The sequence below is a fragment of the Capsella rubella genome, unplaced genomic scaffold (genome assembly GCF_000375325.1).
Source record: "Capsella rubella cultivar Monte Gargano unplaced genomic scaffold, Caprub1_0 scaffold_7, whole genome shotgun sequence".
NCBI lineage: Eukaryota > Viridiplantae > Streptophyta > Magnoliopsida > Brassicales > Brassicaceae > Capsella > Capsella rubella.
The window spans coordinates 10301046-10323784 of record NW_006238917.1 but is presented as its reverse complement, the minus strand read 5'-3'; the positions used below and the strand labels follow the sequence as shown (position 1 = coordinate 10323784).

Genomic DNA, 22739 nt, shown 5'->3' with positions numbered 1-22739 from the left:
CATTGCTTGAAAATGTTAACCTTAGAAATGTTCCAGTTTCACTGAGACTACGGGTTTGAATCATTCAATACATTGTTCCTTTGTCAGAAATATGATACAATGTCTCGTGTCTGTATCTCCCTTGGTTAAGCTGAACTTTACATTGTAGATTAGAAAGATTTCAGCAAATGTATTTACCAAAAATTGCTAGACTATGAAGTTCATGTTCATAATCTCGGTTAGGAAATGATCACATTATGAACTACAAAGTTTGTCCAGATTTTTTGAGCTATTGATAATCGACCAATTGAAAAGGTTCTGTCAATAGATTCAGCAAATGTTTAATCTGTTAAGCCCGGCACTGCAGACAGATACAAATCTAAGATGGTATAATTGAAGCGTGTATGTTTCTCCTTAATTGTGCTACAAAATGCGGGCTAAACGCTTTTGAGGTATTGATCAAACTCGAGCCAGATTTGTAGGCTCTGTGATGTCTGACTTCACTTGGGAACCAATAAATCGACAGCTAAGTAATAGCTTCCAACGATGGCCGTCGATGCAACAGAGCTTCGTGCTATCCTTATCCCAATTCCTCGGAACAGGAGGTTTCTGTCTGTAGGATGTATTCCTGTCCATCTCTCTAATCTCTTCCCGGGTTTATTCCATTTCAGAAACTTCCTCTCTTTTGCTGTATACTGGTCAAAATTCAATAGAAACCAAACATAAAAGAAAATGAGGACAGAGCTTTGAGTTTCATATATCTCTTAGTAAGATAACGAGGATATATTTTGTTTTACCTTTGGCAATATTACACACTGCGCCCGTGTTCTTGCTGTGTCAAAGGTATGAGATGCTGCAGCTGCAATGGCACCGGAAATCCCAGCAGCAAGGCTAACGGCTACTGGAGATAAAGGTCCGATTTCTTCTTCAGAGCTGAATTCAACAAGTTTTGCAGAATCATTAAAGTTCAAGTTAAAATTCAAGTTAATTGAGAGCTCTGTAGAGTGAGAGTTAAGTACCTGGGCAGGGGATTCATTCCAACAGCTTTCCAACTGAGCATTCCCTCGTGAAGAAATTGCCATGTTGAAAAGAACACTCCACCGTAAAGACAATCTCTTACAAGACCTGAACGTAGATTCCTCCATAAAGCTCTATATCCTTCAAGTGAAGCAACATCGAGGGGTCTCTTAACATCCATGGCTGATGGCGGGTTTCCTGTTCCAGTCATCATCCACGGGTACTCTTGCAAAGCAGCTGTCATGTTTGGGTGTTTATGATTTAAGACGGATAAGAGACTGACTGTTTGTGTCAATGACTTTACATCAAGAGTGTATCTTCTTAGCAATTTTGTGACCATGGGTGAAACCGGTGCGGTCTCTGCAACAGCGGCAGCATTTGGAGCCCGTGATGCAGCGGTCACTTGCTTTCGGACTTTGATTAGCTCAAATGGAGAAGTCACCACTGTTTCTGCTGCACCTCCTACCATCCCAGCCAGGAAAGCTTCACCAACACTTACATAGTTATCATGTCGACCATCTGTAACCAATGAAGTCATATAGGAAGTACTCTTTAGATTCTTCAAGAACAAGGTTCCACTTAAGTAAAAAGGTCGTAACTTCAGCTACCAAATTAATACTAACATCAGGTATTGTCCGAGGTATGAAAGGAACCAACTTTGAATGTAAAAGCTATGAATGGATAATAATAATAATACTGGTACAAATTCTAAAATCTATGAACAGATGGCAATATCCTTTTAATGGTTGCTTCTTGTCTAATTAATTGATGTTCTCTTGGACAGAAGAATTAGTCACAAAAACCTAATATCGAATCATCGAGACATGGGATCTGCGTAATACCTTTGTAGAAAGCTGTTAGAATCTCATAGACACCAAACCTTGCACCAACACCTGAAATTCTTCCTAAAGTTAACGATCCAAGACCACTGTACAGACCTGCATTGGTGTCCAAAAAGACCAGAAACGATCAAACAATACACCATTTTGCCTGATGCAGAATCAGAAAATGATTGAAACCTAAAAAGAGTAATTTGCAAACCTGAATAGCCAGAGAAGCGAAGAACTCTATTCACAACTTGAAAGGGGCCTAATTTCTTACTGGGTCCTGAACCAACCTACAGTTCAATGTTGAAATCAACACCACAGAAATGAAGTGATTGAAATAATAAATTACAAATTTGTTGAAGAAGAAGATTGGAAGAAACCTGGATTATGGTTTTGATTGTATCCAGAGGATAAGCGAGAGCAGTTCCTAGCGATACAGAAGCCGAGGCAGCAATGGCATGCGTCGCAAACTGATGATTCTCAAGAAGCTTATCCATCTTTAAGTCGTCGTCTAAGTGTTCGACGAAATGCCTCAGCGAAAACAAATGTACATATACCTACCTACACATTTTATTTCAGCAACTACAGTATTAGTATTCACATATACAATGTCACTCACTCTTTGCTACAATCTCAAAATCACGAGTTTTTTAGAAGTCGATCAACAAGTTCTTCTTAATTCTTATCATACTTCTTCAACTTTGATCAATCACAAACTAAACACATACCTCTGATGCTATTTGAATCACAAAGAGGTTTCTCTCAGAAGAAGAGATTACATACAAACATCATCTTCAAAACTCAGTTGCTGTTTCACGTTGAAGCAAAACCAGATCAAAAGACTGAGGAGAAGAAGACGACCGACGCTAATCGGAAAATAACAACACACGACGCCGTTTAATCAGAAGATACCCTAATTAGCCAACGACGTCGTTTTTAGAATTTAAAAGGATAACAAAAAAGTGTTAAAAACGGAAAACAAATAGGTGACGTCATAATAAAGATATGCCAGATTTATAGGTCATAAACCAGAAAAAAGCTGCCAAACCTATTTCTGCAAACCCTAATCGGGCCGGGTCAATTTCTCCCAAACATTGCATCTCTCTTATCTTTCTCCGATTCTCTCCTCCGTTCATCGGAAACCTCCGTCTCCGGCTGGTTCCAGTTTCCTCCCCTCCGGAACCGAAGCTACCGTACCGGAATTTTATCACTTTTCTACGAAACCGATTCATCGTAACCGGCCACAAACCAGAACAGGTTCGTTTTCTTCATCTTCTTGTACAACAAATTTACGGGTTTGCTCTTTTTTTGTTTTGTTCCTGTCGGAATTGTGTAATTCGGTTGAGGTTTTGGTGCATGTGGTTTTAGAATTTGCGTATTTGAAAATGGTTAAATCAATGTGACTTGTGTGAATTATCTGAATTTTGATATCATTGGTTTGTGAAATTTCTCAAAGCTTTCATTTTAGGATCTTGGCTTAATATGTTATTTCCATTTACAAAGTTTCTACCTTTCCTTCTTCTTCTGTATTGAATACAGGCTTGATGGATTCAGAATTGGAACCTGTAGCTCTTACACCGCAGAAACAAGACAATGCTTGGAAGCATTGTGAAATTTACAAATACGGTGATAGACTTCAGATGAGGTGTCTCTACTGTCGGAAAATGTTCAAAGGGGGAGGTATTACGAGGGTGAAGGAACATCTTGCTGGTAAAAAGGGACAAGGCACGATCTGTGACCAAGTTCCTGAAGATGTGAGGCTCTTTTTGCAGCAGTGTATCGATGGAACCGTGAGACGCCAGAGGAAGAGGCAAAAATCCAGTTCAGAGCCTTTGTCTGTAGCTGCTTTACCTCCTATTGAAGGAGAAATGCTGATGGTTCAGTCTGATATGAATGACGATTTTAAATCGCCGGGTAGTTCGGATGTGGTTGTGCAAACCGAGAGTGTGATGGGTGGCAGAACAAAGCAAAGGACTTACAGGAGTAGAAAGAATGCTTTTGAGAATGGTAGTGGGAGCAACAATAATGACCTGATTAGTAGAGACATGGACAATTTGATTCCAGTGGCGATTAGTAGTGTAAAGAACATTGTGCACCCGTCCTTTCGAGATAAGGAGAATACAATCCATATGGCGATTGGACGGTTTTTGTTTGGCATTGGAGCTGATTTGGATGCAGTAAACTCTGTTAATTTTCAACCAATGATCGATGCTATTGCCTCTGGAGGATTCGGAGTGTCTGCCCCGACTCATGATGACCTTCGAGGTTGGATACTGAAGAATTGTGTAGAGGAAAGTACAAAAGAAATTGATGACTGCAAAGCAATGTGGAAGAGGACAGGCTGTTCCATTTTGGTTGAGGAATGGAACACTGATAAAGGCCTCAAAGTCCTTAACTTTTTGGTTTACTGTCCAGAAAAGATAGTCTTTCTGAAATCTGTGGACGCGTCTGAGATGTTATCTTCGCCGGATAAGTTGTTTGAGCTACTTAGGGAGCTGGTTGAAGAAGTTGGCAATGCCAATGTTGTTCAAGTGATTACAAAATGCGAAGATCACTACATTGATGCTGGGAAAAAGTTGATGCTTGTGTATCCTTCTCTATATTGGGTTCCTTGCGCTGCACATTGCATTGATCAGATGCTCGAGGAATTTGGGAAACTAGGCTGGATAAGTGAGACTATCGAACAGGCTCGAGATATCACAAGATTTATTTACAACCGTAGTGGTGTTTTGAACTTGATGTGGAAGTTTACTTCGGGTAATGATATCCTGCAACCAGCATTTAGCACTTCTGCCACAAACTTTGCTACATTGGGTAGAATAGCCGAGCTCAAATCCAATCTGCAGGCTATGGTTACTTCGGCAGAGTGGAATGAATGTTCGTATTCGGAAGATCCCAGCGGGTTGGTGATGAATGCCATCACTGATGAAGGCTTTTGGAAGGCAGTAGATTTGGTAAACCATTTAACCGGTCCTCTTTTGCGGGCTTTGAGGATAGTTTGTTCTGAAAAGAGGCCTGCAATGGGGTATGTCTATGCAGCACTGTACCGAGCAAAAGATGCAATCAAAACACATCTGGTTGAGAGGGAGAGTTACATGATATACTGGAAAATTATAGATCGATGGTGGGAGCAGCAACAGCATTCTCCTTTGCTTGCTGCTGGTTTCTTTCTTAACCCAAAATTCTATTATAACTCCAACGAAGAAATGCGTAGTGAAATTATTCTATCGGTGCTCGATTGCGTCGAGAGATTGGTTCCTGACGACAAGATTCAAGATAAAATCATCAAGGAGTTATCCTCTTACAAAGCTGGCAATGGAGTTTTTGGAAGAAACTTGGCAATCAGAGCTCGGGACACAACGCTTCCTGGTATGGTTAATTTTCCTTTGACTTTTCTTGGGTAAATTGCATTTTTGTGCTTCTCTTATTTGGAATCTCTTTACATGCTTGGTTCTTAGCTGAGTGGTGGTCTACATATGGAGAAAGCTGCTTGAACCTCTCACGTTTTGCGGTACGTGTTCTTAGTCAAACGTGCAGTTCATCAGTTAGCTGCAGGAGAAACCAGATACCTTTCGAACAAATATACCAATCGAAGAACTCCATTGAGCAGAAACGGCTCAGCGATCTTGTATTTGTTCAGTACAACATGCGCCTCAGACAACTGTAAGTCGTAAATCTTGCCCTTCTCAGTCAAATCCTTAGTTTCCAGAGAGTACAAAAGGATAGATCTAACCGTTCTCTGTCTCCTCTAGGGGTCCTGTAACCGGGGATGACACACTAGACCCGTTATCACACAACAGGATGGATGTTTTTAGAGACTGGGTTTCCGGAGACCTAGCTTGTGTTGAAGGAAATGGAAGTGCGGACTGGAAGTTGCTCGAGTCTATTCATAGGAATCAAGTAGTACCGATCATCGATGATACCGAAGACTTGGGACCAGGTAAAAAAGATTCAGCATCCTCACACTTTCTGTTCCGTTTCGAAGATTTTTGAGTTTTTGAAAAAGTTGAAAAATGTGTACAGGTTTCGATGATACTGAGATATTCAAAGGAGAAAAGGAAGTGAGAGATGAAGTGTATTATACAAACACATCGGAGAAAGTATTCACGTGACGTCCCTAAGATATACCATGGTTGGTTTAAGCCTCTTGGTTGGCTCTTTCTAACTCACAGGAAGCTGTTTGTAGTCGTAGGGTTTGATCTGTATTATTAGAGGTTTTACTCTTTAGATTTATTCTTGTACAAGACGTTTCAGTATTCTTCTTCATACTCCCTCATGCCTTTGTCCTCTCTTAGGTGATATTGTCAGGTTCTGTCCAGATATTAAAATGTTTGACAAATATTGGGTGTTATTGTCAGTTCTTATGTTATAAAAGCACCCTCTTAATGCCCCAACACTGATTTAGATTCTACATCTATTTACCACAGTGTAGTGTGCATTAGGCAAAAAACATACAATGGATAATACAAAACAGGTTAAGTGATGATGGTTGAAGAATAAACCAAGCAGTGGCCTGGCATACATTTAAATGGCCCATATGTTTGTCTATTAGGCCCAGCCCATTAAGAAACAATTGGTACAATCGGAGAAAAATAGACGGAGATTAAGCTAAAAGAAAGGTCTACGACAGTTCCATCGGACACCGGCGGCGAAACATGGCTTCTTCGGCGAGGATCAGATCTGACATCTACGACAGAGAAGAACGCAAGCAGTTAGTCTTCCTTCTTTCGATTTGATTCGTTTTATGTGTTTTTCTTAGTTTGACTGCTCATTCTTGTCTCTGTAGGCAATACCAAGCGCATATTCGTGGTTTGAATGCTTACGAGCGGCATAAGAAGTTTATGAAAGACTACGGTACTAACACTTCTTTCAATGTTCCATTTGTAGCTCGATAGTTAGGTTTAAATGGACAAAAAGTTTTGGAATTTAGGGTAAATAAGTGGCTTTCTGTTTACCCCAAATCCATGTGTCCAACATCAAAGCTGGTTGATGAACAGTCTTCTCCTCTGAGCTAGGAAGGAGGCTACAGTTAGCCTTACATGTGTTTTCTTTTGTTTTGTGGTTCTCCATTGGGAAAGTTGATTTCTTTTGCCTAGTTGTTAAGCTACTGTTTTATAATGAGGTTCAGGATTTGGTATTCTTGTTTTTTTCCAGATTTTGTGGTTTCATCTTTTGTTTTTGTTGCTTTACAGTTCGTTTTTATGGGGAGGATAAGCCAGTTGAAGTTAAGTTACCCGTTAAAACGGATCAGGACACACTAAGAGAAGGATACAGGTATGGTAAAGTTTTGTATATGTTTTTGTGTTGGGATGCTTTCTTGATGAATCTGCAAGTTTCTGTTTTGAATCTTACTTGGTATATGCCATATGTTAGCATGTATCTTTTACTTTTTCATTGTTAATAATCTTTTGAACTCTGTAATTTTTGGAATTTTTTTCTTTTATAGGTTTATACGTTCTGAGGAAGATGATTTTAATCCTTCTTGGGAGCAAAGATTGGTGAAGCGATACTATGATAAGCTTTTTAAAGAGTATCCTTTAAAACATAATATAGCTAATACTTACTTTTGTTCAAGTACTAATTAACGGGAGTTTGGATGAGTACACCATGTCTAACTCCTTGACTGATTGAAGATACTGTATAGCTGACATGTCAAGATACAAGACTGGTCAGGTAAAATCAGATGCATAGTTACTGTATCTCACGTAAATTCCTGTATTACTTTTGTTCCGTTGACTTATTTTGAATGTTTGTAGATGGGTTTAAGATGGAGAACGGAAAAGGAAGTAATGACTGGGAAAGGTTAATATTGCTTCAAACTCTTTGCCTGTGATTTATTTTGAAGTAGCTGTGATAAGAGTCTTGAGTGTGAATGCAACTGCTTTCTGTCAGGGCAGTTTATGTGTGGGAGCAAACATTGTGATGAAAAGGACGGTTTAGCAAGCTATGAGGCATGTATCTTTAGATGTTTTCTCAATTATTGTTCTAATGTTTGGGTCGGATTAATTCACTGAGCATCGCTGTTTTTGTAGGTGAACTTTTCTTATCATGAAGCTGGAGAAGACAAACAAGCCCTTGTAAAACTCGTAGCTTGTAAGAGGTATAGGCATTCATCGTACAGCTTGTCATCTCTATTTCTTTTATGCCTTCAGAATAGAATTAGTAGTGGTTTGGGAAATTGAATACCTACGACCAGTAGTATCCTGGTTTGTTTCAGTGCTTTTGTTTAAGCTTGACTATCTGCTTTCCTTATTTTTCACATTATCAAACATCTTTTGGCACCAGATGTGCGGACAAGCTTTACTACAAAAAAAGAAAAGAGGGCGAAAGGTCAGAGAGTAAAGAAAAGAAAAGGCAGAAACGAAAACGGTATAGATAAAGAGATTCATGTTAATTTACAACTAGAAGTCATGTTTTTTCTTTTTTTGGATTACATTAAGTGAGATATAATAATTTTGGAATTCAGGAATCAATCATGCAGTGAAGATGACGCAGATGAAGAGGAGAGGAGAAAAGGTGTGTAATTTGCGGAGTTCAATTATTTTGGGTCTATTCTTTGTAGAAACAGTTATGAAAATATTATAATTTGGGGAAGGAGTGAAATAGAATGTGTTTCATATCGCAGGAAAAAGGGGAAAGCGCAAGGCAGAAGGTGGTGATAGAGAAGGCAAGGATGATGAAAACTTTGACGAATATATGGAGGGAATGTTCCCAGGAAAGGGTGATAGGTAGAGCTCCAAAAGGTGACCTTTTTGCCTAGACTTAGTTTGAACCCTGAAATGTAAACACTTACCTTATTTACCGAGAAGGGCTTTAGAATACAGACCATAACATAATACTTTTATTATATCGACTTTGGGGTTGACGTCTAAGTATACACAACAATAGGACTTCTCACATTGTGTGATCCATCTGACCAAATTAGGGAGGCTGACACGATACTAGAAATACCAGCAAGACTCTTGCCAGAGACTGTAACTGTGAAAGACTTCTTCTCCCCAGTTGACTTGAAAGAGATCGTATCTGGTTCGACTTTGATACTGAGTTTGGGATCCCCAGACAATTTTGCCTTGTAAGTGGATCCCTTTTTCCCAACGTTTGTGACTGTTCTTGTAAATGTGATATCTGAAGATGATGAAGCTGGAACTTTGGCTGACATTGAAGGGTAGTTGAGATTTCTCATAGTAAGCTTTGATTGTTCAGAACAAGTAAAGGTTCCGCCCGCAAGAGTACTAACGCCTTGAGCTGAGTAGTTCAAAGAGCAAAGCATGTTCAAGTAATCCTCTTTGGCTATTTCGTAAACAAGCCCTGGATCAACTGCCACTGTAGGGTTAACAAATCCTGATCCATATGCGAACTCTGCTTCTGCGTTTTTGGAAGAGTTCATTGCCCAAGCTGCATGAAAACAAAAAGGATCAATCCAGATCACATTCAACTTATTTTTTTCCTTCAGAGATTAGATCGATTTGATGTTGATAATTACCCGTAGTCATGATAGCGGATTTTACGGCAGAAGCTGACCAGTCAGGGTGTATCGTCTTGACATAAGCAGCTACACCTGCGGCATGAGGGCAAGCCATAGATGTTCCGGTCATGAAATAGTAATCCACGCTTTGTCCAGGAAGTGCCGTTTGACCCAACGGTGAATATGCTGCTAGTATATTGACTCCTGGAGCTGTTATATCAGGCTGCATATATATATACCTCAAGTCATTGATCAACTGTTATAACCAAATAGTTTGGTTAATTTGTTTTGACTTTTGAGTGTTCGTTACCTTCAAAATGTCACTAAAGAGAGTGTTTGGACCGCGAGAAGAGAAGGTGGGAACGATTGGAGCATCATTGTCTTTAGCTGTCTCAGTCTTCATTATAGTTCCTTGCGGGTTTCTGTTTCATATCGAAAAATGTCATTAACATAAGAGAATCTAACTAAAGATTTGTTTATGTAACAGATTCTTACGGTGAGGAGAGAAGGTAAGATCTTAATGCTTCATAATTGGTATCATCTAAGGTTGAAACCGCAATAGGACCAAGACCAGGAGTATCAACATCGTTTACATGGAGGATAGTTCCAACCGCACCTGCATTTTTTTGTTCCATAACATTATTTGGAACATCGCACACAACAATCTTTCCTTTCACCGTGTTCAGGCAGCCGCTATCGCAACCTCTACCATTAAAAAAAAATGTATCAAACGATATATCCAATTATCCATAACATAGTATAGTGAGTTAGGTCACTATGGATTCTTTGAGTCACAAGTTACCTTGCTAGCTCCTCTGTACAGTTGTTTGAAGCAGTTTTACCGTACGCCAAAGGATACTTCTTTCCCTTTAAGTCGAAGTCATTGATCGATCTCCCCTGTATGAACATACTTTAATCACCATGATAGACGACGACAAGCACATTCATATATCAACTGAAACAAGAAAAAGACTTCTTACAGGTATCATCTTGTCATCTCCATTAACCACATTAGTAACAAATCTTCTATCAGTCGAGCCAGCAGCCACGGATATGAGCCACGGTGCAACGTTATCCGCTTTTCCAAGTTCAATGCCGGCGTTTCCAACCGCTACCGTAGTAACAATCCCTTTGGTCATCGCATGAAATGATCCAATAGCAATAGGATCGATATCAACTTTAGTAACACCGCCTCCAAGAGAAATGGTTATAACATCGACCCCGTCCGCAATAGCATCGTCAAACGAAGCCAGCAGTCGATCACCACTGCAACCCGCTGGCTCGCACACTTTGTAAACAGAAATTCTACCTAAAGGCACACCGCCTCTCGCAGTTCCTTGTGCCACACCGTTCACACTCACTCCTTTTACTTTGTTTCCTGCGGCTGTTGAAGCCGTGTGTGACCCATGACCTTCAGTGTCTCTTGCTGAATCCTGCACATAGTATCGTGCTCCAATTACCTTCCTGTATATATTTAAATTAGGGTTATTAGTCTCTGTCTTTCGATCCTTTCGTGTCACACAAGAAACTTTGAGAAGAATTAGTGAAAATGCTACTTACCTGTTGCATGTGAAATTAGCTCCTCCTGCGCAAGTTCCTTTCCATTTTTTTGGTATTGGGCCGATGCCTTTGTCTGAAAAACTCTTAGATTCAGGCCAGATTCCACCGTCTATTACACCCACTATTATATTGCTCTCAACCTCAGGGACATGGTTGCTCTTGTCACCAAGTCCCATGAACTCATAAGATCTCGTCGTCATAATTTTATAAACCTTGCTTGGGAATACCGAAACCACACCTTTCATGCCTTCAAATCACACAATATCACATCATCAAATTAACAATCATGAAGAGTTTGATAATCTTTATATAATCATGAAAGTACTCACCAATAAGTTTATCTCTTTCAGATTCAGTGAGTTTGGCTGCAAAACCATTGAAACTTCTTCCATAGCTTCTCACCAAAGAATCTTCTACGGAACTGCATAACAAAAATAAACAAACATTAACGTAAACAACAAGCAACAAAATTTGGGTAATAAGAATTTGACTCGAGCCGGCTCATCAACAATACATTGGTAAATAAATTCACATTGTTAAAATATTTATATAGAAAACTATTTACAAATCCTCCCAATTTATTTTTGATTTTTAATATAGCTTGATCAGCCCCCTAAGTTGTTGAGAGTTTTATATCAAACCTTGATTCGATAACTTCTCGAAGGATACTGTTATGGTGAGACATAGGAGAGTAAGAATCTTTTGCAGGAAGAGCTCCCATGTAAATAATATACACCTGCGTCAAAATGTCACAACCAGTGAATGAGACCACAATACAAATTTAGATCATACTTATAAAATTATTGTGGTTTACTAGACGAAACATAAATAACTTGCCTTTCTTTCATCTTCAATAGCTGTAGGAATCTGACAAAGGCTCATGAGAAGAATTGAGGAAAGACATAGGACTAAGCCAATGGACGCCATTATCGATCGAGAGACGAGACCTTTTACTGTTGTTGACAACAATGAGTTGAAGTTGCTAGTTCATATCATATATATAGAGAGAATATGTGGCTATATTACTTATGGAGAGAAATGATCGTGACAATGCAATGAAATATGGGAATTAATTATATATTTAATATTTTCAGTCTATGGCAAGGTTTATTACTACTGTTAGATTGTTTTTATAAAATACCATTATCTATTTTTTATTTTATTTATTATTTAATTATTTAAGAACCTATACATAATAATATGAATAGATTTGATTGATTAATGGTGTTTTCACACATCATGGTTTCTGTAATGTTATTTGAATTTATTTACAAAATATAATAATATGTTAGGATCCATTTTAAAGATTTTTTTTATTTATTTCAATTTATTTTAGTACAGATAATGGTTTTAATACTCTCTAGAGAGCATGGATTTCTTTATAAATTATAAAATTGATTACATAATTTATTATTAAGTCTTTACTAAATTGTTCTTAACATTTTTGAAAATATGGGATGGTATTTGTTGTGATATTACAGCTATTGAAGATGAAAATATGGGATAACCTTAAAGTTAAAAATCTAATGAAACGACAGTAATAATTTCATATTTACATATAATTAGTAGGACTCGATGTAGATCGATGTATAAATAATTATTCTTTCCTTTTCCAAAGATACTTTGATATCGTATATTCTGAAATTTAGAGTTGGTATAGAGATTTTAAAAATATATGACAAAAAACTTACTTCCAAGTATAGATAACTAATAGAGATTTCTTACCCCAAAACACATTTTTTTTTCCGAAAAAAACATATATAATTTCGAAAGAAATGTTCCATGCATGACGCATGGAAAGCGTCTATAGAATTAATTTAATTAAGAAGCACATTCAAATAAATATCCTAAAAACGTTAAAATGTCACATGCATGAAATACTTTCGACAAATACATCATATATAGTTCATGTCGGAAAAATGTAATGGATTATAAATTTGTAGAACGGAGTGAATGTTGTGTTTGATAATGGGAGGCAAAATGGATCAGTCCAAGTTGTAGGATAATTAGAATTTGAAGAGGTGAACCATTTAGTTAGTTTATTACATCACAAGTTATATCATATATAACCTAGCTAGACTGAGTTTGAACCATGAAAGGTAAAACAAAATAGAACCCAACAAACTAAAATTTATTTAACATCAAATACATGCAATTATTGTCTTCAAAATGAGATTGATGCATGCCTAAGTGTACACAACAATAGGACTTCTCACATTGTGTGAACCATCCGACCAGACCAGAGACGCAGACACAATACCAGAAATACCAGCAAGACTCTTGCCTGATATTGTAACGGTGTAAGACTTCTTCTCCCCCAGTGACTTGAAAGAGAGAGTCTCTGGCTTAACCTTGATGCTGAGTTTGGGATTCCCAGACAGTTTTGCCTTGTAAGTGGATCTCTTTTTCCCAACGTTTTTGACGGTTCTTGAAAAAGTTATATCAGAAGATGATGAGGCTGAAACTTTGGCTGTCATTGATGGGTAGTTGAGGTTTCTCATGCTAATCTTAGATTTTTCAGAACAAGTGAAGTTACCGCCCACAATAGTACTAAGTCCTTTGGATGAGTAGTCCATAGAGCAAAGCATGTTCAAGTAATCCTCTTTAGGTATTTCGTAAACAAGTCCTGGATCAACTGCTACTGAAGGGTTAACATATCCTGATCCATATGCAAACTCAGCTTCTGCATTTTTCGAAGGGTTCATTGCCCAAGCTGCAACAAAAACATAAAAAGATTCAGATCAGATGTCACATCAATAATATTTTCTTCAGTGAAAAATTCGGTTCGATGTTGATACCGGTAGTCATGATAGCAGATTTGACAGCAGAAGTGGTCCAATGAGGATGGATCGTCTTGACATAGGCAGCTACACCTGCGGCATGAGGGGTAGCCATTGATGTTCCACTCATGAAATAGTAATCCACGCTTTGTCCTGGAAGCGCGGTTCCAGCCACTGGTGTATATGCTGCTAATATATTTACTCCTGGAGCTGTTATATCCGGCTGCATATATATATAGTAGTTGTCAAGACACTTAACCTAATTCATGCAAATGCAACGTTCTTTGAATTTTGTTACCTTCAAGATATCACTAAAGAGAATGTTCGGACCACGAGAAGAGAAAGAAGCAACTATGGGAGCATCATTGTCTTTAACTGTCCCACTCTTCATTATAGTTCCTTGCGGGTTTCTATTTCACATCAACGATTTGCATCAAACATCTTAAAAAATATCTAATTAAAAGAGTGTCTAGCGAAGAAAATTCTTACGGTGAGGAGAGAACGTAAGAATGTAATGCTTCATAATTGGTATCATCCAAGGTTGAAACCGCAATAGGACCAAGACCAGGAGTATCAACATTGGTTACATGAAGGATAGTTCCAACTGCACCTGCGGCTTTTTGTTCCATAACATTGTTTGAATTGTCGCACACAACAATCTTTCCTTGTACCGTGTTCAGGCAACCACTGGCGCAAGCCCTACAAGAGAATGAATGCCAGTAAATGAAGATATATCCATAAAATGAAAAATGCTTGAGTCACAAGTTAGGGCGCTGTGGAGTCCTTGAGACACAAGTTACCTTGCTTTCTCTTCTGGACAGGTATTTGAGGCAGTTTTCCCGTATGCCAACGGATACTTCTTCCCTTTTAAGTCAAAGTCATTGATCGATCTTCCCTGTACGTTCATACTTAATCACCATGATTGAGGACAATATATATCAACTAAAACATGAGAAAAACTACTTACCGGTATGGTTTTGCCTTCTCCAGTAACCACATTAGTAACAAACTTTCTATCAATTGTACCTGCTGCAACGGTTATGAGCCACGGTGAAATGTTAATCACTTTTTCAAGTTTAGGGCCATCATTCCCGGCAGCAGCTGTGGTAACAATCCCTTTGCGCATCGCGTGAAATGATCCAATAGCGAGAGGGTCAATATCAAGTTTAGTAACACCTCCTCCAATAGAAATGGTTATAACATCCACTCCGTCCGCTATAGCATCGTCAAACGCAGCTAACATTGACGCGGCATTACATCCTGCTGGCTCGCAAATTCTGTAAATAGCAATTCTACCTAAAGGCACACCGCCTCTCGCAGTTCCTTGTGCCACACCGTTGACACTCACTCCTTTTACTTTGTTTCCTGCGGCTGTTGAAGCCGTGTGTGACCCATGACCGTCAGTGTCTCTTGCTGAATTCTGCACATAGTATCGTGCTCCAATTAACTTCCTGTAATATTTGGATTAGGGTTATTAATCTTTATCTTTTGATCCTTTCGTGTAACACAAGAAACTTTGAGAAGAATATGTGAAAATGCTACTTACCTATTGCATGTGAAATTAGCTCCTCCTGAACAAGTTCCTTTCCATTTTTTTGGTATTGGCCCGATGCCTTTATCTGAAAAACTCTTGGATTCAGGCCAGACTCCGGTGTCGATTACACCAATTATTATATTGCTCTCAACATTAGGGGCATGCTTGATCTTGTCACCAAGTCCCATGAACTCATAAGATCTTGTTGTAAGAAGCTTATAATTGGTATTTGGAAAAACCGAAACCACACCGTCCATGCCTTCAATTCACACATGACATTATCATCAAATAACCATCATGACGAGAGTCTCATATATAATCTGTTACAATCATAAAAACACACTCACCCATAAGTTTATCTCTTTCAGATTCAGTAAGTCTGGCTGCAAAACCATTGAAACTTCTTCCGTAGCTTCTAACCAAAGACTCTTCAACGGAACTGCAGATTAAAAATAGAAAAAATTATAACGTAAACAACAAGAAACAGGTTTTAGTAATGAGAAATTTAAGATTGTTATATCAAACCTTGATTCGATAACTTCTTGAAGGATATTCTGATGGTGAGACATAGGAGAGTAAGAAGCTTTTGAAGGAAGAGCTCCCATGTACGCAATATACACCTGCTCCAAAATGTCACAGACCAATACAAATTTATTAAGACCGTAGATTAGTTATTATGGTTACGAGACAAAACAGAAATGACTTGCCTTTCTTTCATCTTCGATAGCTGTAGGAATTTGACAAAGGCTCATGAGAAGAACGGAGAAAAGACAGAGACTCAAACCAAGGGAAGCCATTGTCCAGACTTTTAATTGTTGATTAGAATTCTCATTATGTGAAGTTGCTAGTACATGATTATATATATTTGTGTGTAAGAGAGATATTATCTTGACAATGTATTTATGCTGTAGAGATTTATTTATATTGGAGGTTTTAATTACATTTGATTATAATCATTGAATATTGGTTATTCATAAACAGGGTATATGGAAGCCAAATCCATAAATTATGAATGTATAATAGATACAAGTACATATCCCCAGTCAAATTAAAGATCAGATGATTCAAATCTTATAATATGTCCTAAAATATGGAAAAATAAATCAAGATCTTGTAATAGTATAATTTACAAAATTCAAAAATATTTAGACCTTCTTTAATTAGTTGTATTAACTTATTTTTTATTGTTCAACATTTTTATTAACATACTTATGTTTATCTATTACACACATATGGGATAATTTTTTTTTTCAAATACATTTAACATGTCTAAAAGAAAATAAAACAAAAATCTAAAAAATTGGGATAAGATTTGATTGATAAGTGTATTTATAGTTTCTGCTGTATTAATTTTTCTTAAGTATTAGAGATTATTCTACTAGAATATTTACACTGAGATATCCATTTTAATTTAAAAAAATCAGATAAATCTAATAAGTATAGAGGATGGTTTTTGGTTGAATAAATAACAAAAACAAAGAGAATTGGTTTATGAAATTTTTTTATGTGGACTTGGCTATGTATTTACCGGACCAATTCAGTTCAATTAATTAAAACTTTGTTATAAAGAACCCAATAAAGGCGATATAATTCACTGAATAATCAAGTCAATGTAACGTTTTCATTTGAATTTCACAAAGATCTAATCCTTTTTCATATTTTTCCCGGACCACCAAAGAAGACAATATGACCGGCACGAGGGTATTTGGAAATCTTGGTGTCGTCTATCACTCTATAGCCGCGTTCGTCGTCTGAAAATTGTTGGAGATAGTCCACACTTCGGTCTACGTTATAACCATCGTCGAGTACCGATATACGTTTCATATATACATCATAAGCTTCCTCTTCCTTAGGAAAATATCCATATCCCATTTCAGGACTCGGTAGTGATGCGCTATACACTTCTCCACCCCACTCGACCAAATTCCCATAGTGTTCGCGAAACCTAGTCGACGGCCAAAATCCAACTTCTTCTCCCTGATCACCAAATTGCAACCACCAGTTTCCATTTTTTTGGTCCTGTTATCCCACAAACATAATATAGGTAAAGTTTGATATTACATACCGAGCAAAACTTTGTAATGGGTGAACCAAATAGTATGATTTTTTTTTTTGATAGGAGGATAAGGAAATGAGCAAAACCTTGATTAGACCAAAGATTCCATAGTGACTTATCTTATCACCACGAACAGATACTGGCGTTAATGCCGTACCAAGTGGAAAATCTTGACGAACGAGCATTATTCCAACGTCGCAGTTGCTATTGTAACATGATTTCCCACCTGCCTGTTCCATCATTATATATCTCAATAAAATAAATTACTTCATACATATTATATAGTCAATAACGTAACATAATGATAAATTTCGAAAGAGATAATTTTAGTAGCGTGATGTGACTCATGACTTACATTTGTATAGACGAAAGTCCGAGGTTTGTGGTCTTTGTACAATCCTGGATTTACCTGAATTTGTAAATAACATTTGTGTTCTTTTATTCAACTATTTATCAAACATTGTAATATACATATATATTTTCAAGTAATTAAATAAATAAACTATATAGTAGTAGTGGTTTTATGAGTACTGAAAGTAACTTACGGTAAAACCGGTTTGGATGAATTCCTTTCCCATCTGAATGTGAAGTCGAGAAGTACTGAACTGCGTTGGCGCAACCTTAGGCGCGGCTATACAAAGTTCCATTGTTGCTCCATTCAACCTCTGTTCTGGGTCTATTGATCGAGCCACCGCATACTAATCCCATTCATTTTTATATTGAAACCCAAAACGTTTTAATTTATCATTATAAATATATCAGAAATGTAATCTTGAGAATTCTTGTTTTGATTATAAAAGAAGCAACTTACATGATGTGTCTTGTAATTGAGAACATCATTAGGATCATCTGCAGTAGTGTTCCATGAGCCACTAGGTTTATAATCATCACCAAATGAGTCTAGTCTTAAAAGATCTTCTTTGGTGACTCTTTTTATAGGGACCGTGCCAATGGGACAACCCACACCATTCTCCCATAAGTAACCAAATCCAGAATTGTTTGTCTTTTTTTCTATCATCATTCTCTTCCATATTGGACGCATCTAAGACATGTCGAACACAACAAACATATTATACTGTCCGATTCTTTTTATGTTCTTAATAAAGAGAATATAAGCATATAGAACTGATATAGTGATATTTTATACCTTGTAATGGTATGTGTGATTTTTCATAGAAGGATGATCAAATGCTGGTTGCTTGAAAAAATCCACGCATCCATATTTTTCTCCATCTATAGTCTATTATTTGCAGCAATAATAGAGATTAGCATATATACTTATTTGTAAATTATAATAGAGAATACCAGCAAGATTGTGAAAAATATGTGAATACCTTGATGATCTTGACTACGGGTTTGTTCATAGCCTTTAGCCTCTTCTCGATTTCTAAATCTTCAAATTTAGAAAATCTCTTGGCTTCGGCGAATTCATTGTTATGAATTATACTTAGGCAACCAAAGATGCAACACATTAAGAACACCCATGTCACTGGCACTTTCATTTTTGATCAACAATAGAGAGAAATAAAGAAAAAGACAAAGGAAGAGTTGATTGAAATTGTGGGACGAAAAGATAGAGGTTTAATATATAGAAGGGTTGATCAGGATGCTGATTAAGGAATAAAATATATTGTTATTACAAAATTCCAGACTTTTGACCAAAATAATTTCTCAAAAGACATGTACTTAAGGATTCAACGGATTCTTCTTACTAATTCCTTAGATACTAATTTGAATAACAATTCCTGAGAGGCTTATATGTTAATATATTAATTATTGATCAATATTCATATTGACTGATATGTCATAAAAATAGGAAAATAACAGAATATATGAAGAATTGTTAGCAGAATAATATGACTAAATAAAATGTTTTCGTTAAATAATTATAATACGCTGAAAATCTAGTTTTCGTCCGATTAATCACATTTTGTGTTTAGTTATATTTTAACATGCTAGAATTCTAATCCAAAACTTCAACTCCTATCCATTATTTGTTACAAATTGAGTTTTTTTTTTCTGCTTCTGCGATACATTGATGCTTCTTGTTTTACAAATTGTTTGGTCCTTGAAAACGTCCCATGAGATTCTTCTTATGAATTCAAAGCCGAAATCTATCTTTGCACTCTTTTTGGATCTTACCAATGCCAAATTTTCACTTCAGATATCTCTTGAGTTCATTTATGCTGTTATCCGGAAAAAAAACCTTATGTCACACACATATTTCTTGAGACACTTTTTCTACTAGCTTGAAACTCATCTTTTAATCAAATCTTAAGTCTAATATCAATTTATTTTCAGTCTTCCTATAATACAATTGATTTCGATTATATTTCGAGAGACTAATCCGGTTATCCCCTATATATTATTGGGGAATATTGAGATAAATGATAATAGTAATGATATCCAGGCTTCTTAAGCTATGAACACTTCAATGCCATTAATTAAAAAGTAATGATCTCCAGGCTTTTTAATACAATTGTAATTATTTTATATACAATTCCAATTTTATATTTATCGGAACAAATTATTTTAGTTCTCATATAAACTTATGTGTGAATATATGTAATCACTTATAGCATTTATTTTTTAGATCATGTTTGTTATAAAATGTTGATTTTTTTTTTTTTAAGTAATAAATAATTTACTAACTTGCTAGGCCTGGCCTAAGCTCCGATTAATCAAATTTAGACGCTAACTTTAATGAAGTTGTTTAGAATCCTTAACATAACTTTAATGAAGTCTCTTATAAATGTGGACTATGTCAAAGCCTCAAAGACATGTGGACTATTTCAAAGACTTCAAAATAGGGGTAAAACAAATCATATGCAGTAAAAAATATAAATAATTCATCAAGAAAATCAGATAAGTTTCAAATTGATTGATACAATTTAGATCCCAAATATATGAAACATAAAATCAAATGCCAAAAGAAGTACTTGAAAGCGGACACTACATAATTTTTCATATTAAACAGCAAATCATAAAAGGTTTTTTTTCTTTATATCACCAATAGCTAGATTCGAACCAAATTCCATCAGAACGTTGTGATACTAAGTTTTGTGTAACATTTTGGAAGTTCGTTTAGCCTGGTCACTGCCTCTTCTATCTCGAACTTGTTACTCAGAGGAATCGACGAAGGTCTGATTAACATTTTCTTGACCACTGTTCCTTGCGCTATCAAGCACGAAGCTAGAGCAAACTCTTCTTTAGAACCGCTAAAGTTAATCAGCCATACGGTATACGCACGGAAGTAACGGCTGGGAAACGGTTTTGTCTCTTCCCAAAAGTTCCTCTTTGTACTTCCGATGCAGGACTCAAGTTCTTCCATGGGAGCATTGTTATTCTATATATACACCCAAAAAAAAAAAAAAAAAAAATCATGTATGGACCTTTGGAAAATATCATGTATGTACATATATAACATACATGCCAACGTTGCTAGAAAAATAAAAAAGATTAGCTAATTCAATCCAGTTAAAATTAGAACACACATGAGATTATATAACATACCTTAAATACAATTTCGAGCTCTTCCATTTCTACAGGCCATACAGATAAAACTTCGTTTAGCATATCTACCTCTTTTGCATTCGTTAAGTCTAAACTCACTGACATCGATGCAGAACGTTGCATATATTCACTGGATGCACTGATCATGACTTCATGCCCGATGCTGCTTTTATCCTTAGATTCATATATATGTCAAAAATATCAAACTAAGTTTTAACATCATTACTATCAAAATCAAATTGCAAGCAAAAGAAATATATACCTGAGGAGGGCATGATATACAGTAGCTGGTGTGAGAATATAACTGTCCAGTTGCCCAATAGTTTCGACTGAACTGGAGTCTAGGGTTTGTCATGACAAACTTATCCATCTCACACGAGAGAGATTGGACGGTCAGGATCTCCAGACTAGGTGCAACCACTTCAAATCCATCAATCTGATAACCGGATAAGTACAAGAACTTTAAGTTGCGGTTGCCAATGATGAGAGGACCACTTTGTTCATAGCAGTTGATCTTTACAACGAGCACTTGGAGAGAAGGGCAAGACAGGAGCACTGCATTAAAGACTTCGATCTCCGCGAAAACTCCAACGAGTTTTAGACTCTTTAGATTCGAGCAGCTTCGGAAAGCATGTGGATCTTTTAAGTTATACCGACCAAGATAGAATGATTCGAGGTTTGGATGAGAAAATGACTGTGGAGGCAAGTCAAGTGTATAGTTGGTTTTGGTTTTTGCAATGAAACGGATAATATAGTTTACTAGGTTGAGATGCTTGACATGTTTCACATGAATCAGTGAGTGAATCCATGCTTCGACCGTCCCATCTTCACATTGGTATGGGTAATGGTTGATTGTGACTCGTTCGAAACGGCCATTGTGATCGTTTATAACCTACAAGGCCAAAGAGTTATTTAATTAGAATATGTGAAAATGGTTAGAACAGATAGATATACATATGAATCTTTGTGGACACTTCTTTAATTAAAGGAAAGTACAAATAAATTACGAAGAAAAAATATAACTCTTTAAATCTAACAACAATACATTCAATTAGGTGGAACAAGGAAAGAGATCATATATACATTCACCATAAAATAATAAAAAGTTTACTATAGATACTCAATTTCAAATGCATTGATCATAAAATTTTGAAAAAAATAAATTTGTTTTCGCGGCAAATATCGTTAATTAACCTTATCATTAAAAACCGTTAACCTCAATAAAAAAACGGCGTTAATCTTTATCTTTTATTTAAAGGCGCGAATTTTAAAATAAAACGTATTCGTTGGTGATCTAAAATTTGATTATCCACTTCAACAATAAAACTAACAATTGAGATCAAATGATTCATGGATTATCTTAAGGGTTTGTAATATAACATCAACCTAAATCATACAATATGTGTGTACATACCTTGATCTACTTGTTTATTTGTGAATTTTTTTATCAAACAAATTAAAAACTGTAAGAGAAATGTTAGAGTAAAAGAAATGGACCTTTGTCATCCATCTAGCGGCATAAGGACTAACATCGATGAAAATATTTTTGGATAGAGTGATATATCGCATGTCCACACAGAGATCAGCCGTCTCCTTCCACACATTCATCCATCGCTTTGATAGAGCACTTGTTCTAACAGCTTCTTCTATAGTCAGGCTCGATAAGATCTTAAGCAATAGATCTGTGGGAAGTATGCTGATTCGATCATCATCGGTTTTGACCACCTCATCAACAAGGACACCTTTTCCTCGTGCATCAGAAGATAATAGTGATTTCTCCATGGATTAGATAATAATTAAAGAAGAAGGAGTTTGATTCTTTTGTGAAGAAGAGAAACACAAAAAAAAAGAGAGAGTGCTTTTAGACTTGAGATGCTTTCACATCATCACATGTATGATGAGTAAAGCAAGAAGACTATGGAGGTTTATATATATATGTTTGATGTAGTTAATTACGAGGAGATACAAAAGATTATTTTAGAGACAAAGAAAATATCTAGGGTTGTTG

At 36.6% G+C, this 22739-nt stretch overlaps 8 protein-coding genes across 11 annotated transcripts; 2 read left to right on the top strand and 6 right to left on the bottom strand.

Moving 5' to 3' along the window:
- Positions 1-249: 249 nt before the first annotated feature.
- On the bottom strand, positions 250-2709 carry LOC17880016. Its single transcript, XM_023778796.1, has 7 exons — positions 2552-2709; positions 2204-2384; positions 2038-2113; positions 1839-1934; positions 999-1515; positions 777-912; positions 250-674 (listed from the first exon to the last, which is right to left on the bottom strand). Exons 2-7 carry the CDS (start codon positions 2318-2320, stop codon positions 480-482), a joined length of 1137 nt encoding a protein of 378 aa, XP_023634564.1. The 5' UTR covers positions 2321-2384; positions 2552-2709; the 3' UTR covers positions 250-479.
- Positions 2710-2815: 106 nt separating this feature from the next.
- Positions 2816-3258, bottom strand: LOC111829394. The gene is given in 3 exon segments (XM_023778474.1): positions 2816-3040; positions 3042-3131; positions 3134-3258. Coding segments are annotated over 3 exon segments (363 nt in total). The 5' UTR covers positions 3182-3258.
- On the top strand, positions 2949-6217 carry LOC111829611. 2 transcript variants are annotated; one of them, XM_023779190.1, is made up of 5 exons: positions 2949-3080; positions 3363-5192; positions 5282-5486; positions 5576-5763; positions 5847-6217. In XM_023779190.1, exons 2-5 carry the CDS (start codon positions 3368-3370, stop codon positions 5933-5935), a joined length of 2307 nt encoding a protein of 768 aa, XP_023634958.1. In that variant the 5' UTR covers positions 2949-3080; positions 3363-3367; the 3' UTR covers positions 5936-6217. The 2 variants fall into 2 exon arrangements, with proteins under 2 accessions (XP_023634958.1, XP_023634959.1); XM_023779191.1 differs by lacking the exon at positions 2949-3080 and adding an exon at positions 3106-3259.
- A 203-nt stretch (positions 6218-6420) lies between these two features.
- Positions 6421-9869, top strand: LOC111829714 (protein FRA10AC1). Of its 3 annotated transcripts, XR_002833075.1 has the most exons (13): positions 6421-6534; positions 6610-6677; positions 7016-7097; positions 7270-7353; positions 7457-7496; positions 7580-7625; positions 7716-7774; positions 7856-7923; positions 8109-8192; positions 8290-8339; positions 8449-8566; positions 8749-8895; positions 9027-9117. XR_002833075.1 is itself a non-coding variant. In XM_023779656.1 (12 exons), the coding sequence occupies exons 1-11, from the start codon at positions 6479-6481 to the stop codon at positions 8553-8555; spliced, it is 744 nt and encodes a 247-aa protein (XP_023635424.1). In that variant the 5' UTR covers positions 6421-6478; the 3' UTR covers positions 8556-8566; positions 9776-9869. The 3 variants fall into 3 exon arrangements, 2 of the variants coding, with proteins under 2 accessions (XP_023635424.1, XP_023635423.1); XM_023779656.1 differs by lacking the exons at positions 8749-8895; positions 9027-9117 and adding an exon at positions 9776-9869; XM_023779655.1 differs by lacking the exons at positions 8749-8895; positions 9027-9117 and having other exon boundaries at positions 8449-8672.
- On the bottom strand, positions 8689-11762 carry LOC17879040 (subtilisin-like protease SBT4.2). The gene is made up of 10 exons (XM_006282724.2): positions 11686-11762; positions 11490-11584; positions 11178-11269; positions 10849-11095; positions 10269-10752; positions 10091-10185; positions 9784-9993; positions 9599-9710; positions 9307-9511; positions 8689-9218 (listed from the first exon to the last, which is right to left on the bottom strand). The coding sequence occupies exons 1-10, from the start codon at positions 11728-11730 to the stop codon at positions 8692-8694; spliced, it is 2112 nt and encodes a 703-aa protein (XP_006282786.2). The 5' UTR covers positions 11731-11762; the 3' UTR covers positions 8689-8691.
- Positions 11763-12939: 1177 nt separating this feature from the next.
- Positions 12940-15779, bottom strand: LOC17878227 (subtilisin-like protease SBT4.2). The gene is made up of 9 exons (XM_006285109.2): positions 15688-15779; positions 15510-15601; positions 15175-15421; positions 14596-15079; positions 14429-14523; positions 14118-14327; positions 13927-14038; positions 13647-13851; positions 12940-13561 (listed from the first exon to the last, which is right to left on the bottom strand). Exons 1-9 carry the CDS (start codon positions 15765-15767, stop codon positions 13035-13037), a joined length of 2052 nt encoding a protein of 683 aa, XP_006285171.1. The 5' UTR covers positions 15768-15779; the 3' UTR covers positions 12940-13034.
- A 1036-nt stretch (positions 15780-16815) lies between these two features.
- On the bottom strand, positions 16816-18720 carry LOC17880857. Its single transcript, XM_006285830.1, has 7 exons — positions 18553-18720; positions 18366-18458; positions 18030-18260; positions 17764-17916; positions 17574-17627; positions 17305-17448; positions 16816-17181 (listed from the first exon to the last, which is right to left on the bottom strand). The coding sequence occupies exons 1-7, from the start codon at positions 18718-18720 to the stop codon at positions 16816-16818; spliced, it is 1209 nt and encodes a 402-aa protein (XP_006285892.1).
- A 1325-nt stretch (positions 18721-20045) lies between these two features.
- On the bottom strand, positions 20046-22609 carry LOC17878360 (putative F-box protein At1g67390). The gene is made up of 4 exons (XM_006285176.2): positions 22229-22609; positions 20994-21623; positions 20732-20905; positions 20046-20564 (listed from the first exon to the last, which is right to left on the bottom strand). Exons 1-4 carry the CDS (start codon positions 22511-22513, stop codon positions 20256-20258), a joined length of 1398 nt encoding a protein of 465 aa, XP_006285238.1. The 5' UTR covers positions 22514-22609; the 3' UTR covers positions 20046-20255.
- Between the last annotated feature and the right edge of the window lie 130 nt (positions 22610-22739).

What these genes read in the sequence shown, in the direction of transcription:
- LOC17880016 (XM_023778796.1), bottom strand. Translation starts at nt 2,320, where the DNA reads ATGGATAAGCTTCTTGAGAATCATCAGTTTGCGACGCATGCCATTGCT. An exon ending in CAATCAAAACCATAATCCAG is followed by an intron (nt 2,114 to 2,203) that starts GTTTCTTCCAAT and finishes ATTGAACTGTAG; the next exon opens with GTTGGTTCAGGACCCAGTAA. An exon ending in GGAATGAATCCCCTGCCCAG is followed by an intron (nt 913 to 998) that starts GTACTTAACTCT and finishes TGTTGAATTCAG; the next exon opens with CTCTGAAGAAGAAATCGGAC.
- LOC111829611 (XM_023779190.1), top strand. Translation starts at nt 3,368, where the DNA reads ATGGATTCAGAATTGGAACCTGTAGCTCTTACACCGCAGAAACAAGAC. An exon ending in TCGGGACACAACGCTTCCTG is followed by an intron (nt 5,193 to 5,281) that starts GTATGGTTAATT and finishes CTTGGTTCTTAG; the next exon opens with CTGAGTGGTGGTCTACATAT. An exon ending in AACATGCGCCTCAGACAACT is followed by an intron (nt 5,487 to 5,575) that starts GTAAGTCGTAAA and finishes TGTCTCCTCTAG; the next exon opens with GGGTCCTGTAACCGGGGATG.
- LOC111829714 (XM_023779656.1), top strand. Translation starts at nt 6,479, where the DNA reads ATGGCTTCTTCGGCGAGGATCAGATCTGACATCTACGACAGAGAAGAA. An exon ending in AAACTCGTAGCTTGTAAGAG is followed by an intron (nt 7,924 to 8,108) that starts GTATAGGCATTC and finishes TTTTGGCACCAG; the next exon opens with ATGTGCGGACAAGCTTTACT. An exon ending in AAAAGGCAGAAACGAAAACG is followed by an intron (nt 8,193 to 8,289) that starts GTATAGATAAAG and finishes TTTGGAATTCAG; the next exon opens with GAATCAATCATGCAGTGAAG.
- LOC17879040 (XM_006282724.2), bottom strand. Translation starts at nt 11,730, where the DNA reads ATGAGCCTTTGTCAGATTCCTACAGCTATTGAAGATGAAAGAAAG. An exon ending in TGAAAGAGATAAACTTATTG is followed by an intron (nt 11,096 to 11,177) that starts GTGAGTACTTTC and finishes TGTGATTTGAAG; the next exon opens with GCATGAAAGGTGTGGTTTCG. An exon ending in GCTAATTTCACATGCAACAG is followed by an intron (nt 10,753 to 10,848) that starts GTAAGTAGCATT and finishes AAATATATACAG; the next exon opens with GAAGGTAATTGGAGCACGAT.
- LOC17878227 (XM_006285109.2), bottom strand. Translation starts at nt 15,767, where the DNA reads ATGGGAGCTCTTCCTTCAAAAGCTTCTTACTCTCCTATGTCTCACCAT. An exon ending in TGAAAGAGATAAACTTATGG is followed by an intron (nt 15,422 to 15,509) that starts GTGAGTGTGTTT and finishes TGTGAATTGAAG; the next exon opens with GCATGGACGGTGTGGTTTCG. An exon ending in TCTTACGTTCTCTCCTCACC is followed by an intron (nt 14,039 to 14,117) that starts GTAAGAATTTTC and finishes GATGTGAAATAG; the next exon opens with AAACCCGCAAGGAACTATAA.
- LOC17880857 (XM_006285830.1), bottom strand. Translation starts at nt 18,720, where the DNA reads ATGAAAGTGCCAGTGACATGGGTGTTCTTAATGTGTTGCATCTTTGGT. An exon ending in CCGTAGTCAAGATCATCAAG is followed by an intron (nt 18,459 to 18,552) that starts GTATTCACATAT and finishes TGCAAATAATAG; the next exon opens with ACTATAGATGGAGAAAAATA. An exon ending in GAATCTTTGGTCTAATCAAG is followed by an intron (nt 17,182 to 17,304) that starts GTTTTGCTCATT and finishes GTGGGATAACAG; the next exon opens with GACCAAAAAAATGGAAACTG.
- LOC17878360 (XM_006285176.2), bottom strand. Translation starts at nt 22,513, where the DNA reads ATGGAGAAATCACTATTATCTTCTGATGCACGAGGAAAAGGTGTCCTT. An exon ending in CCGCTAGATGGATGACAAAG is followed by an intron (nt 21,624 to 22,228) that starts GTCCATTTCTTT and finishes TTGGCCTTGTAG; the next exon opens with GTTATAAACGATCACAATGG. An exon ending in GTATATCATGCCCTCCTCAG is followed by an intron (nt 20,906 to 20,993) that starts GTATATATTTCT and finishes TATGAATCTAAG; the next exon opens with GATAAAAGCAGCATCGGGCA.